This window comes from Dipodomys ordii, unplaced genomic scaffold (genome assembly GCF_000151885.1).
Source record: "Dipodomys ordii isolate 6190 unplaced genomic scaffold, Dord_2.0 Scaffold40, whole genome shotgun sequence".
Lineage (NCBI taxonomy): Eukaryota > Metazoa > Chordata > Mammalia > Rodentia > Heteromyidae > Dipodomys > Dipodomys ordii.
This window is the reverse complement of record NW_012267256.1, coordinates 4,507,704-4,523,835: the sequence shown is the minus strand read 5'-3', so window position 1 is coordinate 4,523,835 and position 16,132 is coordinate 4,507,704. Positions and strand designations below refer to the sequence as shown.

Sequence of the window (16,132 nt, the reverse complement as noted above, 5' to 3'; positions counted from 1 at the left end):
CCCAGGCCACTCTTCCTCTTTCTTGCTTTCTCCCTCTTTCTTTCTGTCTCCCTTCTTTGCCCTCTTCCTCTCTCTTTCCCTCTCTTCCTCTCCATCTGTCTCTCCTTTTTCCCCCCCCAGTGTTTTGGTTTGAACCCAGAACCATACTTACATTATGCCCTAAGAGTATCCCCTGGTACTTCTCAGTGACTGTCTGGGTGTTTGTGTGTGCACACATGCTGGGGCTATGGCTTGAACACAGGACCTGGGTGGTAGTCTTAGCTTTTTTGCTCAAGGCTAGTGTTCTACCACTAGAGCCACAGCTCTACCTCCAATTTTTTGGTGGTTAATTGGAGATTAAGTCTCATGGGCTTTCCTGCTCCTTCTGGCTCTGCACTGGGATCCTCAGATTTCAGCCTACTGAGTAGCTAGAATTACAGGCATGAGCCACCGGGTGCCCAGCTCCAAGTGGCTTTGGATTGCTCTTTAAATAAAATCTGTAAAACCTTTGTAATCTGACCATAGGTAACCTAACTGGCTTTATCTCCTTTCTTTGCTTTGGCCATTCTGATCTATTTTAAGGACTTGAACATAGTATATTTGCATATCATTGGGCCTTTACACCAATTCTTTTGCTTTGAATCTCAGTCCTTCCTTAGAATCAATAGTTTCTAATCATGTCATATATTAATTAGGGTAGTGATAAAGCATACTTTCAGTGATCATTTTTATAAGTTCATTACTATGTTACTCATTTTATGTGACACACTCCTGATTTTGATGTTACTGCTCTGTTCTCTGATGTAAGTGTATTTGAATCTCTATTCTGACACTTATTTGTAATTGCTTGTTTCTGGTCTCTACCCTCTGCTCCCTCCTTCCCCTCTTGGCCTCTTGTTTGTTGGGCAGTCCCTCTACTACTTGAACTATGCTCCTAGTCTTTTGTCTTTAGTTTGTTTTTCAGATAGTCTTTGCCTAGGCTAGCTTCTGTTTCATGTTCTCCTCTCTCTACCTCCAGAGTAGTTGGGATTGCAGACATGATACACTAAATCCAGTTGGGTTAGAATTTTTTTTTGGGGGGTGTCCGGTCTTGGGGCCTGAACTCTGGGCCTGGGGGGGGTCTGGTTGTGGGGCCTGAACTCTGGGCCTGAGCGCTGTCCCTCAGCTCTTCAGCTCAAGGCTAGCGCTTTACCACTTGAGCCACAGCCCCTCTTCTGGCTTTTTTCTTTTTGCTTATGGGGTGCTGAGGAATTGAACGCAGGGCCTCATGCATGCAAGGCAGGCGCTTTACCACTGAGCCACCTTCCCAACCCCTGGGTTAGAATTTTTTACCAGAAATGTGGTCCTTTAAAGTAGAATTCTCTTGCGGTCACATTATTAATAGCCTTTGATTGAGGGATATATTTTCAAAGGCATTTTCATGAGAAATTGTTTTTAAGTGTATGCTCCATAGATGACTTATCACCTTCATTTTTAATGCAGTAATCTTTTTGCTGTATTTCTTTCCTTTTCAGACAACTGATCAAAACTGGATACCATGTTTACATGATGAGACTGAGAAACTAGTTCGGAAGGTAAAATAAATGAATACATGCTCATGAAGTTAATAAAAGAAACCTTTAGAAGACTGATACTATATTTATAGTTAAGATTTATGTGAAGTGTGTTTTGTTCCCTTAACTCTGTGATAGAGTTCACTTGAGACTTCTGAAAATATCATATGTTAAAATGTTTCAGAAAAAAGCCAGACGTATAATAAATTTGCTTTATTTTCAGTTAATCCGATTGGACAATCTTTTTGCCTATTGGAATGTGCAGTCTCAAATGTATTATCTTAATAATTATGATGAGTCATTGGTAAGTAAATTGTTTTAATTTGTGTATATGTATATTGTTATATTTTTATCAGGCATATTAGTAACATTAGAGTTGATATTATTTTCTAAGCAAGATGTTAGAATTTATAGGTATAGATGAATTACATGAACATGTATACATATCTTAATTATAACTCCTTGAACATTATTTTATAACAGTTTAATGACACATTGTTTAGCCATATTCATATTTTGTTCTAACAAAGTCTTGCCACATTTGAATTTAAGCATTTTCTCTTGCAGATTATAGAATTTTATAGAATAAGATATGTTGTCATGAATGTACATAAAAGCAATTTGTCTTTTAATAGGACAGTTTGAAGTCTGGTATTGTCAAGGAAGATATTATTCCTGATGGGTATGATTTTGGTAAGTGTTTTCCATACATGGGGCTGGGAAGGTGGCTCAGTGGTAGAGCACTTGCCTTGCATGCATGAGGACCTGGGTTCGATTCCTCAGCACCACATAAGCAAAAAGAAAAAAAAGCTGGAAGTGGCGCTGTGGCTCAAGTGGTAGAACAATAACCTTGAGCTGAAGAGCTGAGAGACAGTGCTCAGGCCCAGAGTTCAGGCCCCATGACCGGACCCACCAAAAAACAACAAAAAACCCATAATAAGTATAAATTTTACATTAACATTAATGAAATGACTGATTTTATGTTTTTTGAGCAAGTACTGATGAAGTAAACAGGCAAAGGAGTTAGAGGTTAATGCAGAGAATTTGTAAGATGACTGATAGTATCATAAACTATTTTGTTACTAAGACAACAAAATATTACCTTTTTATACAAATTACCTTATAATTGATTGGCGAATAGGTGATCTCTATCTAGAAGGTATAGTACTGGTCTCCTGTACTTATTTTAATCTTTTTGGCAGTAGGAATGAGCCAAGCAGGAAATCTGCAGTCATTTTACTTTTCTATTTTATAAATTAAAAGGAGAATAAATAGAGAAATGTGGGGGGGGGTTTGTGTGTGTGTATGTGTGTGAGAGAGAGGGGGGAGGGAGGAATGGAGAGGGAGAGAACAAATGGGAGTTAAGGTTTTACAGAATAAATCCCCTAAAAGGGCATTTACAGAGCCATGCCCTAGAGGGTTTCCTGCTTTCACCCAGGCCATCCACAAACTGTGTACCTCCATCTCCCAAAGGTGGGCACTACCATGCCAGGCCCCATGACTTAGAAAGCTTATAATCACAGAATGAGAGTCATTGTAGGATTGGAGGTATGGCTCAGTTGGGAGAATACTAGCCAATGAGTTGAAAGTGTCAAGTTCCAAGTTCAAGTGCCCGTTTCTGAACAAAATAAAAAGTCATTATTAAGTATAATCGTTTTTCCTCTTAACATTTCTAATACTTGTTGTTTAGAACTATAATTGCTTGGTTCTGGGGATTGAACTTGGGTTTGACAAACTCAGGGCTTTGTACTCTCACTAAGCTTGGTTGCTTATAGCTGCTGCTCTTCTACTTGAGACATGCCAAGTTAATTGGATATGGAATCATTTCTCTCCTGGCTGGTTTGAGCCATCATCTTCTGCGTCTCAGCCTCTTGAGTAGCTAGGATTGTAGTTGTTCTTTTACTAAAACTATTTTATTGTACTATTTTCCTTAATAAGCTACTGCTTTTAAAGGTTATGTCAATATTTTGAGAGGGAATTTAGTTATCCTGTAAAGAAGTTAGTGGGAATTGTAAGTTGGAAAAAGATAAGAGAATGGTCTCCACTAATTAAGCAACAGTTTAAACAAATGATGATATTATGGACATTCAGGAGCTACAGAAAGGGTGTAAAAGAAATGAAAATTAGTATTTCCAGTTTAGAGTCTTGAGACTTTTGAAATACAACTGTTTAATTTTTAAAATTTGTATTATTTTCTAGTATTTCGCCCTATATCTGCTAATGCCAAACTTCAGATGAATCGCCGATCAGATTTTGACTTTTCTGATCCCAAGATAAACCTGGATGTTGAGTTACATAACATAGCAATTGAATTTAATAAACCACAGGTGATTTTCTCTAATGAAAATTTAAATTATGAACTAGTGTTAGAAATAAATGTTTTTCTAAAATGCATAGTTATACAGTAGCATTTCCTTTCAGAAGTTTAATAATTTAACTTTTCGTCTTCAACAATTGAACAAAAATTGTGGAACATTTAAGAGCTTTATTTTCCATTCTTTAGTATTTCAGTGTTATGGAACTTCTTGAATCGGTTGATATGATGACACAAAATTTGCCATATAGGAAATTCAAACCTGATGTGCCTCTTCACTACCATGCCAAGGAATGGTAAAATGCTTTTAAGTTTTTCTTTCTTAATATGTCAGAAAAGCCTGTTTCTTCATTTGGACAATAATTTATTAGGATACTTCTTAAGGTTTTCTCGAGTCTATGATACATTAATGGGAACACATGACTCCTTTTGCTTGTTGGTGAATTGATTAAAGGGATTCTTTGTAACAGAATTTATAACTTCAGATACTAAGACATCATAGTTTTCATTTAGTGGAGAGGGAGGGATCTCATTGTTTTTGTTTTCTATCAGTTTCTTTTTTTTTAAAATAGATTTCCCTATCAGACTCATTAAATCTATATTACTAAATTTATTTAAAATATAAAATGCAGTATAATCCTATTTTAAAACTCAAAAGTTTTATTTCTAAGCTTCATTCTGCTTTCTAGAAATTGCAATTATTTAAATTACTTAAGTTATTAAAATATCATAGTTATATAGAACTGTATTTTAAACAAAATTGATATTGCTTATTTTTGTGTTAGAGGTAAGAATAATAGATTGTTAAAATAAATAGGGCTGGGAAAACAAGAACTTAAGCTTTTAAAGGTTGTGTCAATATTTTGAGAGGGAATTCAGTTATCCTGTAAAGAAGTTATAGTTTTTGTTTATAGTTTCTGTATTATAGTTACGTATGTGAGAATAGCAGCATTATTAGTTATTTTCATATTGTTGATTTGAGGCTCTTCAGTATGGGGTTTCTTTTTTTTAACTAGGTGGGCTTATGCTATACATGGTATTCTTGAAGTAAATGTTTGCCCCAGTTTACGAATGTGGTCCTGGAAGCATATTAGAGAACATAGACAAAAAGTGAAACAATATAAAGAACTATATAGGAAAAAGTTAACAAATAAAAAGCCACCCAACGAAATTCTCATGTCTTTGCAGGTTAGTATTTTAAAGAAATCATTGCATATTTTCCTCTACAAAACTTCTCAATCTCTCATAATTATTCTTAATAATTTTACTGTAACTTTTACTGACTGTGTTTTCTCTTATATTGACATTTCCATGCATTTATTTGCTGACCAATTCTTAACTTGGTTAGTATAAGATCTTATGAAATTCTCCATGAGCTGGAAAATTTTAGATTATTTTTAATCTGCAGTGATTTAATATATACATAGATATACATTGATACATATAGGTACATATATACATGTATATACACTGTTATATACATATATATTATACATATGTATTATGTATGTAGAAACTTGAAGTCTTAATTTGACCATTTTTGACCTAAAAAGTCTAAAATGTATTTTCAGCATCATCTCTAAACTTCTTTGTATGAATTCAAAGCTGTACATATCTGTCAAAACTGCATCCTTGGTGTTATGTCTGTGCATTGAATAAGAAAGTTTTCTGTCTTACATATGATCAATATTACAAACATGTCTTGTGGTCCTTCATGCCATCAGTTTTTCCTCATTTAAGGCTGAAACTTGAAAATAATCATGGGAATACACACATATATGTTTTGATAGGCGAAATTATATATAATTTATATAAGCTAAATTAAATACATATATTTATAATTCAGCTTATTAATTATAGTGTTTCAGTATGAATAACTTTGAAAAATAAAAACTAAAACCATTTTGATAACTTTTAAAACATATCTAGGTCTATTTAGAATATCCTATATTATGATTTATGATTATACTTTTAGTTGAACATGACAATGATATCATTAGTTTAAAACCCAAATAAATCATTTTAAACAGTGTATGTATAGCATCTTTTAGTTTATCTTTTATTGTATTTTGCTAATTTCTGTGGCTCCTATGTTACCTTCCAGGATATAAGAGGTATTTCATATTACTAGCTGTTCTGTTTTTTGCTTGTTGTAATCTTTAGGGCTGTCATTTGATTTTATACTAAAGTTATTTCTGCAAATTAACTTTTTTTTATATTTTCAGGAGTTGGAAAAAACTTTGGATGTCTTTAATATAACCATAGCTAGACAGCAAGCAGAAGTTGAGGTAATTTCAGATTATCTTTCAATTAGAATAAATATGAACTCCACTTAAGACATTTCAGGAGTTGTAATGCTTGTCAGTATCATGCTATAAAGTACTGTCTCCTTTAAAGAGTTCAAATTTGTTTTTTCCATTTTAAAATATTTGATTTTTTGCCACATCCATTTTTGTTGTTGTTGTTGTTGTTGGTTGTGCTCAGAGCTAGCACTCTTAACCACTTGAACCACAGCGCCACTTCCCATTTTTGACTGGTTAACTGGAGATAAGAGTCTGATGGGAACTTTTCTGCTTGGGCTGGTTTTGAACCATAGTCCTCAGATCTCAGACTCTTGAGCTGCTAGGATTATAGGCATGAACCATTGGGTGCCCGGCTTGCCACATCCATTTAAATTAGACAAGTTTCTATAGAAAAATTCTTTGTAAATAATAATTGAGCTTATCAAATTTTCAGAGTTTGTAAGAATATGAAAAGCCAAGGCCTACTTTTCCCACTCCCATTACTGTCTTTGTAATACAGTAGGAAGAACCAAGATGCATTAGTTGTATAGGAGTGTGTTTCATTATATTTCCATATGTGCATTTCCCTTTCAGATTCATTCTGTCACTGTGCCTTATTCCTTTGCTCCCTTAACACAGTATCTGTAGGTTTCATTGATCTGTTTTCATACATATCAATAAATTATTTCAACCATATTCATACTGTTATCCTCCTTCACCCTCTTATCTTTCCTCTTCAACTGGTATCTACCCGTATTTGGCAAATATTGCAGTACTTGTGTTCTGTTAGTCGTTATATTGATAATGTTCATGTACTCAAGTAGATATTTTGGAAATTTCTTGCTACAATTTTTAATTTGCTAAAAGTGTCTTTGTCATCAATTTGAAAACCTTCATTTTAGGTAAAGAAAGCCGGGTACAAGATTTACAGGGAAGGCGTAAAGGACCCAGAGGATAACAAAGGGTGGTTCAGTTGGCTGTGGACTTGGTCAGAGCCAACTACCAAACAGCAACCTGACGTTAAACCTGGAAGTAAGTCTAATTCATTTTTAATGTGGTTAACATAGGAAAATCCAGTGTTTCATAAAAATTTCTTTCTGATGAAAACAAACTGTTAGTATATTTACTACTTAATTACTTTTCTTTTTAAATTTTTTTATTGTAAAAGTGATAGAGGGTTACAATTACATGTCAGGCAGTTAGTCCATGGAATAGAGTTTAAATTTATCAAAATTATTTTATAAATTTTTTTTTCTAGTACTGGGTTTGAACTTGTACTTATTAGAAAGTTCAAGAACACTTGAGCCACAGTCTAGCCCTAAAGCATTCTGAAATAAAATTGTTAAAATAGTTTTAAAAAAAAAATCTTATGTTGCCAGGTGCCAGTGGCTCATGCCTGTAATCCTAGCTACTTAGGAGGCTGAAATCTGAGGATCGTGGTTCAAAGTCAGCCCGGGCAGGAAACTCCATGTAATTCTTACCTCAATAAGCCACCAGAAAACTGGAAGTGGCACTGTGGCTCAAGTGGTAGAGTGCTCACCTTGAGCTAAAGAGCTCTAGGACAGTGCCCAGGCCCAGAGTTCAAGCCCCATGACCGACAAAAATAAAAAATAAATCTTATAGAATGTAATTAATGTGCATGCTTGCATGTAGTTAATGTGCATGCTCTAGTAATAGGTAAAATTTCAGAATAATCTGAGCATTTTTTTTGTTTTTGTTTTTACTTGTTTTGGAGTGTTGGGGAGTAAGCCCAAAGATTATTTTTAGACAATATAGAATTTCCAATACCACTCTAATATTTATTATTTCTTAGATGTATTATGAAAAAAACTAAATGGATTTCATTCAGAAAACCAGCTTAATTCTATGCTAGCTTTATGTTATTGGTTAAAACCATAAAGGATGTGTTTATGATTTATAGTTCTTGAAGAAATGCTGTCACCTGAAGAAAAAGCTTTACTATATGAAGCAATTGGCTATAGTGAAACAGCAGTTGACCCAACTTTGCCCAAAACAGTAAGCTATTTTCTTAATATTTGCAAGGTTAGTGTTAGATACACTTGTTTCGTTCAGAAGTGTGTGCTACTGACATTTTCTGTGATCTTTTCTGGTTCTCTAAATATTGTATTTTAATTTTCAAACTAGGAATAAAATTGTCCTTCTTGCAGTGAGTGTAGTGATTCTTTTATAAAGGGTTGAAATTAGTGGATTATTACATTTATTTTTTCATTTTCCCAATGTACTCTAGTTTGAAGCCATGAAGTTTTTTGTTCATTTGAAAAGTATGTCTATTGTTCTAAGAGAAAACCACCACAAACCTGAGCTGATAGACATTGTTGTAGAAGAATTTAGCACTTTGATTGTACAAAGACCAGGAGCACAAGCAATAAAGTAAGTATTATTTTCTCTACAAGTTAAGCATCCCTAAACTGAAAATCTGAAATCTTAAGTGCTCCAAAATTTGTAACTTTCTGACTGCTGAGATGACACTTAGTGGAAAATTTCCCTGCTGACCTCCAGAAACTGTGTATAAAATTTAAATGAACTTTACATTTAGGCTAGGGCCCAACCCCAAAGTAGCACAGCATGAATATGAAAATTTTCCAAAGTCCAAAAACCTAGAATCGTCTGATGCCAAGTTTTTCAATTGAATGATACTCAATTTGTATCTTTAAAAATTCACACTGAGGGTGAAGTTTAGGTCACAGGCTACTTCAGTCTTGCAAAGAGTATTGTGACTCAATATATCCTTTTGTGTTTTTAGAAGCTTCATTTTTAAAAAGTAAAAGACTATATTTTTTGAATTATTGTATTAATTACATATGTTCAATGGAAAACTGTATGTTGATAAAATATAGAACACTAAAAAAATGAAAAAGGTCAGCTGCACCATGCAAAAAAAGGAACAACAGTGATTTTTAATCTGGAGTGTCTCTATTTTACCTTTTTATTTTGTGTTGTTTCGAGGGAGTATCTTCCAGTGTAGCCCAGGCTGGCCTCAGACTAAATCCTCTTGCCTCAACTTCCCAAGGACTAGAATTGTAGTATGTATTGCCAACTCCATCTTTATTTTATATTTTGTTTTCAAAAACAGTTTTATTGAGATACAGTTCACATTTCTATAATTTAGAGTGCAGCTCACTGGTTTTTTTTACAACTATATTGTATATACCAATTACATTAGTATATTTGCAAGATTGTATAGTCATATCACTATCCTCTAATTCCAGAACATTTTAACACCCCAATGCTGGTTTTCCCATCCTTTGGCAGCAGATAAAAATTTATCTTCTACTTTTGACACTTTGTCTATTCTGGATATTTTATATGAATGGATAATATGTGGCTTTTTCTGTTTTTTATTTTTTTCACTTCACAGATGACTCTATGGTTAATTTATGTTAGAATATCAATTTATACTTCATTCTGGCCTAATAATAACCTTGCAGAGGTTTAACACAGTGTTTATTAATTCACCATTGATTGGATATTTGGGTTGATTTTACATTTTGACTATTGTGAATATTGCTATGAATAATCGTGGACAGTATTTTATTTGAATATAGATTTTAAATTTCTTGGGTGTATACCTTGGAGTGGAGTTGTTGCCTCATATGGCAACGCTGTGTTTAACTTTTTGAGGAATTGCCTAATTTCACTATTTTACATTCTTACCACCAATATGAGAATTAGTTTCTCCATATCTTCATCAGAACCTGTTATTGTTAGTCTTCTAGATTATAGCTATTTTAACTGATCATTGCAAAGTAGTATCTCATTGTGGGTTTGATTTCCGTTTCCTTCATGGTTAATGATGTTGGATAGTTCCTGTATTTACATGCATATCTTCTCTGGAGGAATGGCTATTGCATGTTTGTCCTATTAAAAAAAATAGAATCATCTTCTCCCTCTCTTCTCCCCTTTCCTCTTTGCTCTCCCCTCCTGTGTCCATCTCTTCCTTTCTTCCCCCCCCCCCCTGCCATCACTCCCCCTCCTCCTCTGTCACTTTCATTCTCCCAGAAGCACGTGAAGTCAAATTCAGGACCTTGCCAGTTGTGCAGTTGTGGCAGTATATACCTTGAATCCCTTCACTCAGAAGGCTGTGGCAAGAGGATTGTGAATTCTAGTTCAGCCTTGGCTATGGGGCAAGACATTGACAACCAAAAACCATGTCAGACATCCCTCCAAAATTCCAGGGCCTTGTGCATGCTAAGAAAGCAACCTACACTTACCGCTAAGCTACGTGTGTGTGTGTGTGTGTGTGTGTGTGTGTAAGAATCTCAGTTATTTTCTCCTTTTCGAGATACACTTTTTGATGTCTTTTAAGTATAAATTTCTATAAAGCCACACTTATTTCATGTTTACTTAGTTGCATGTGCGTTTTAGTGTACCTAAGAATGTTTGCCTAATCCAAGAGCATGATGAAAGTTTTTTGTATATTCTTTTACGAGGTTGATATTGTTAGCTGGTTGTTGTCAGTTGGTTGGTTGATGTATTTGTTTGTTTTCTCCTTGAGACAGAGTCTTTCTGTATAGTCCAGACTTCAAATTATAATCCTGATATAGCTTCTTGAGTGTTGGGATTATAAATATATGCTACCATGCTGAACTTACTGTAGGTCTTAAGTTTTGAAATTGTGAAGTATGTGTTCCAACTTCATACTAAGATCTTCCAATTTTTTTGTGCATCCTTAGAAAATGAGAATCACCTTTTCTATTTCTGTAAAGCATCCCTTTAAATTTGATAATGCATTGAATCTGTAGATTTCTTTCAGTGATAGTATTAAACCTTCCAGTTTATGAGCATGGGATATCTTTTCCATAGTCTTTACCTTCCTTATAGCACTGTTTTGTAGTTTTGTGTATTTCACCTCTTTGACTACTTTTTTTTCCTAAAAGGTACTTCAGATTGTGCTTTAGTATAATTGTTGTAATATCTCATTACATGTTCTTTGTTTTGAATTAACTTTTAATTGATTCTTTATTACAGTATTTGGAAGGACAACTGACTTTTGTAGTGGTCTACAACCTTGCTGAATTTATGTATTTTAATAGGTTTTTTTTAATGGAGAATTTTTATCATATCTATATACTTAGAATCATACAGTCTAGGAGTAGATACATATTTCCAGTTTGCAAGACTTTATTATCTTTCTCTTGCCTGGTTGCGTTGGTTAGAACTTCTGAAGATGACTAGCAGTATGTAAAAGTAAGCACTGATTTTTAGAAGGAAAGCATTCAGTTTAACTTCATTGAGTATAAGTTTAGCTATGGTTTTTTAAAAAATTATTCATATGGGGGGAGGGGACCTGTAACCATAAAATGATTTTGTTACATGCTTTCCATCATTTACATGCTTTGTTACATTTGTTACATGCTTTCCATCAATTGAGATGATCATGTATTTTAATATACTTTCCTTTCTTAGGTTCAGCTTACCACATATGCCTTGTTCATAGTGTAGAATTCCTTTATGCAATATATTTCCTATTTGCTAGTTTTTTAAAGGGAATTTTGTGTCTGTATTTGTAAGGTGCCTGGACTTGTAGTTTGCCTGCCTGCCCCCGTCCTCCCGCCTCCTTCCTTCCTTTTTCCCTTTCTTCCCTCCCCCCCCCCGTCTCTCCCTCTCTCTCTCCCTCTCTCTCTCCTTCTTTCCCTCTTTCCCTCTGTCTATCTATATGTCTATCTTTGCTGGTCATGAGGCTTGAACTCAGGGTCTGGGCATTGTCCCAGGCTAGCCTTTTCCACAGCACCACTTCTGGTGGTTAATTGGAGATAAGTCTCTCAGACTTCCCTGCCTGGGTTGGCTTCAAACTGAGATTCTTAAATTTCAGCCTCCTAATTAGCTAGGATTACAGATGTGAGCCACCTGTGCCTGGCAGACCTGTAGTTTTCTTGTTCTTGTGATGACTTTGTCTGGCTTTGATATCAGGGTAATGCTAGTCTTAAAAGAGATGAGTTAAGAAGAGTTCTGAGCTATAGAAGTGTTCATTGCAGCTTTATTCACCATAGCTAAGATACGGAATCAGCCCAGATGCCCCTCAGTAAATGAATGGATCAAGAAAATGTGGTATATATACACAATGGAGTTCTATGCTTCCATCAGAAAGAATGACATTGCCCCATTCATAAAGAAATGGAAGGACTTGGAAAAGATCATACTAAGTGAAGTAAGCCAGACCAAGAAAACATAGGTTCCATGGTTTCTGTCATTTTTATTTATTGTATTTTATTTATTTATTTATTTTTGGGTCCGGTTGTGGGGCCTGAACTCTGGGCCTGGGCGTTATTCTTCAGCTCAAGGCTAGTCCTCTACCACTTGAGCCACAGCGCCACTTCTGGCTTTTTTCTTTTTGCTTATGTGGTGCTGAGGAATTGAACCCAGGGCCTCATGCATTCAAGGCAAGCACTCTACCACTGAGCCACCTTCCCAGCCCTGTCATTTTTAATAATTAGTATATGCCTAGGATAGTCCTAGCAGAGGTTTACAATAGCCCATATTTCTATTAACATCACAAAGTGATGCTATTAGAAATGATCTCTACCATCTGGAAAAACAAGTAGGTTTTGGTGATGTTTCTTTTTTCTGTTTACAGTTTGCCGTAATTTTTTTCTGTTATTTTTTTCCCCTCTGGTTTACTCACTGTGGTCACTGTCTATGATTTTGGTACCCTTTGTCTAGTATAAGTTTATCTTATTTGGGGAAGGGAAGGGAGTAACCGAAAAGGTGTGGGACAAAGGTGTGGGACAGTCATCAGTGATACTCACTAGACAGTCTGTTGGAAATAAACTATATGTCTTGGGAGGGGAGTGGGAGGAAGGGAAAGTGGGAGAAAACGAGGGAGGGGGTAGGTAACACTGTTAAAAAATGTACTCATGGGTGAAACCGTTGGAAGTATGTCCTAGAGCATAGATGACCAGGTAAGATGGCAGCAACCAAGAGAAAACGGCGTGGAGACTTGCTGGCCAAAGCAAAGAAGCCAAAGAGATGGAAAAGATGCCAGGAAGCCAGTTGCGCAGCCAGGCAAGGCAGAAGAAGTAGAGGAAGAAGATAGAGATTGTATCCCAGGCCCCATTTTCAGGGCAAGTGAAAAAATAAGGAACAGATTCTCATCTTTTCTTCCAGAGGAATTAATTTTTGAACAAGACCTTTAATGCAGAACCTGAGAATGTTGATACCTCATTCTAAAGCAGATACTAAAATGGATCGTAAAGAAAGATTATTTGTGATTAACAAGGTCTGTGAAATGAAAAACTGCAATAAGTGTATCTTTTTTGAAGCTAAGAAAAAGTAGGATCTCTATATGTGGCTTTCAAATTCATCTCAGGGGCCACCTGCCAAATTCCTTGTTCAGAATATTCATACCCTAGCTGAACTACAGATGACTGGCAACCGCTTGAAAGGCTCTAGGCCCCTTTTATCCTTTGACTCTGCCTTTGATGAATTGCCACCATTTGTGGCCCATGTTTTTATTTTCACTATTTTGGATAATCAGATATGGTTTCGGAACTTTCAGATCATAGAAGAAGATGCTGCTCTTGTAGAAATAGGACCTCATTTTGTCTTAAGTCGTATAAAGATTTTCCAGGGAAGTTTTGGAGGGCCAACTCTATATGAAAATCCCCACTACCAGTCACCAAATATGTATCGACGTATCATAAGATCCATCGCAGCTGCAAAATACAAAGAGAAACAACAAGTGAAGAATGTTCAGAAACTGAAAAAGAGCCAAAGACTGTTCTTCCACATGATCCTACTGAAGATGTTTTTGCTGTACCAGCTGAGGAAAAACTAATAGAAATACAGTGGGTAAAACCACAGCCCAAAGTAGATTTGAAAGCAAGAAAGAAGAGGGTTTACAAAAGGCAGAGGAAAATTCAACAGAAAATGAATAGAGGGAATTAAAAATGAATCAGTGGATAACTAGTTTGTTTTTTCAGTTATTGTATACTTGTATTCTGTGTGTAAATACTTTTATTATCCAAGACAGCTTTATATCTAATTAGTATGCCATTTAAAAGAAAACTTTAAATCTTAAATTAATTTTATCTTTTCTAAGTAAAAAATCTAAAAAATTTATTCATTACTTATGTAACTGTACATCACCTTTACAATAAAATAAAAGTATTCTGGAAGACTTTGAGAACGATTCTTATTCTTTAAATATCTGTATAATTCAAGCCATGTGGTTCTTTGGGGGGAAATTTCTGATTACTAATTTACTTGTCACTAGTTAAAGGGTTTTGCTGCTGTTGTTTTTATACCAGTACTGAGGCTTGAATTCAAGACCTTACACTCTTGCTTGGCATTTTTTGGTAATAGTTGGTGTTCTATAACTTGAGCCACAGCTCCAGTCTGATTTGCTGGACTCTTACAGAGTCTCTTATAGACTTTTTCAGCTATGACTACTGGTGCAGAATTATCTAACACACAATCTCTTTTTAGAATATAGACTTAATTATGTCATTTATTTATTAAATACTGTATCAAAAGTGAGAAAAAACAATGTGTAAGTATAGGACATATATGGAAGATTTTGTTATTTTTTTAAACAACGATAAGATGAAAACTAATGTCACAGCTGTGGCTTATTTCTCTGATTTTTTTTTTTTTTTGTTAGTACTTGTGGCTTGAACTCAGAGACCCCTGCTCTGGCTTGGCTTTTGGCTCAGGTCTAGTTCTTTTTCACCTGAGCCACACCTCCACTTCTGGCTTTTTGCCAGTTATTAGGAGATAAGAGTCTCATGTACTTTTTCAACTTTTCTGCCCACATTTGGCTCTTGAAGCTAAGATTGCAGGGTCATTGGTACATAGCTGATACTTACATTTCAACTTGACATTTTAGAGATTGTCCCTCTGCTAGCACAAACTTCATACTAGTCAAAGGTTGTTATGATTCCTGGATCAGTAAGATTTTCATACCTACCATTATATTTATATAATGGCTTGGCAGCTACTTTCAAAGTTTAGGGAATGTTGTTTATATTTAGACAGGGAGTTCCCTCTCTGTATTTAGCCATGAATTTCTTTGCTGTTTCTGAGATGACACAAATTATGGCATCTCACAGATATCTGTACTAGTAGGCATGAATGTGAATTTAATTCTTTTTTTCTAATAGGAGCCCTACCTGTACTGGAATAATTTGGTGGTCTATGACTGGTAAAATGTGATCCTTTAAGATATCTGGGTGATAAGAGTTCTTCATTGTTGTTACAAGTCTTACTGTAATCTTGCTTTAATTTCTCCTTAATGGGTACAGCATAACATAATGCACTTAGTCTTTACTACTTCAAGGATGAGTATGGTCCCAGGAAGAACTTTCTCTCTTTTCCTGTTTCTGTGAGACTTCTAGTTTGTTTACCATTTTGTGTGTTAGTTTTATAGAGATTGTTATTGTAGTCAGCAGTGCATTTATCCATGAAAACTTCCTCTGAAAAAATAAGGCCAGTTCTCTTCAGAAAGAGCTTTTAGTCCTTTCAATTTGCCTCTGCTCTTTATCAGAACCTCACCTGTACTGTGTGGAATATGTAAGCAGGTACACGAAGCCTCCTCCTTCTAGAGTGACTTCTTTTCTTGGTGCATGAATTTTACCAGGGAGTACTCACTTGTTCCAGAATGGGGTGTAGGTAGGCTTTGGGAGCAAAATTGGGAGGAGTGGTAGTTAGGACTCTAGTATCTTGGAATGTAGCTTCTGTGCTAGAGCCTTTCTTTTTCAATGGGAGGAGAGGGAACCTTGCTTTTCTTGATAGTAATTCCTGGAATAGGGCTTTTTAACATGTAGTAGAAGTATGAGAAATGTTGGCTACCTATTCTTGAGATAAAGATATACCTTAGATTGCATCCTAGGGAAGAAGGGCCTCTATCTTAGCTGTATACACCCAGTGTAGACCTTCAGTAACATGTTGTGGAACTAGAAATGGGAAATGATCATACTTTTAATGCTTCCAATTTTATTTTGTTACTGAATTTCAGTGGATTTTCTTGAATAAATGTTTTTCTGTTT

At 35.3% G+C, this 16,132-nt stretch overlaps 1 protein-coding gene and 1 pseudogene across 1 annotated transcript in view; both read left to right on the top strand.

The window, feature by feature from the left end:
- Nucleotides 1-16,132, top strand: part of Vps13a (vacuolar protein sorting 13 homolog A (S. cerevisiae)) — a 163,865-nt gene that overhangs the window by 28,742 nt on the left and 118,991 nt on the right. The window contains exons 8-20 of the mRNA XM_013018390.1: nt 1,494-1,553; nt 1,756-1,836; nt 2,168-2,225; nt 3,732-3,859; nt 4,036-4,142; nt 4,863-5,034; nt 6,072-6,134; nt 7,031-7,160; nt 8,050-8,144; nt 8,377-8,519; nt 13,275-13,365; nt 13,456-13,901; nt 15,631-15,664. Coding sequence (XP_012873844.1) covers nt 1,494-1,553; nt 1,756-1,836; nt 2,168-2,225; nt 3,732-3,859; nt 4,036-4,142; nt 4,863-5,034; nt 6,072-6,134; nt 7,031-7,160; nt 8,050-8,144; nt 8,377-8,519; nt 13,275-13,365; nt 13,456-13,901; nt 15,631-15,664 — 1,608 coding nt within the window. The remainder of the gene's footprint in view (nt 1-1,493; nt 1,554-1,755; nt 1,837-2,167; nt 2,226-3,731; nt 3,860-4,035; nt 4,143-4,862; nt 5,035-6,071; nt 6,135-7,030; nt 7,161-8,049; nt 8,145-8,376; nt 8,520-13,274; nt 13,366-13,455; nt 13,902-15,630; nt 15,665-16,132) is intronic.
- On the top strand, nt 13,036-14,209 carry LOC105987245 (annotated as a pseudogene).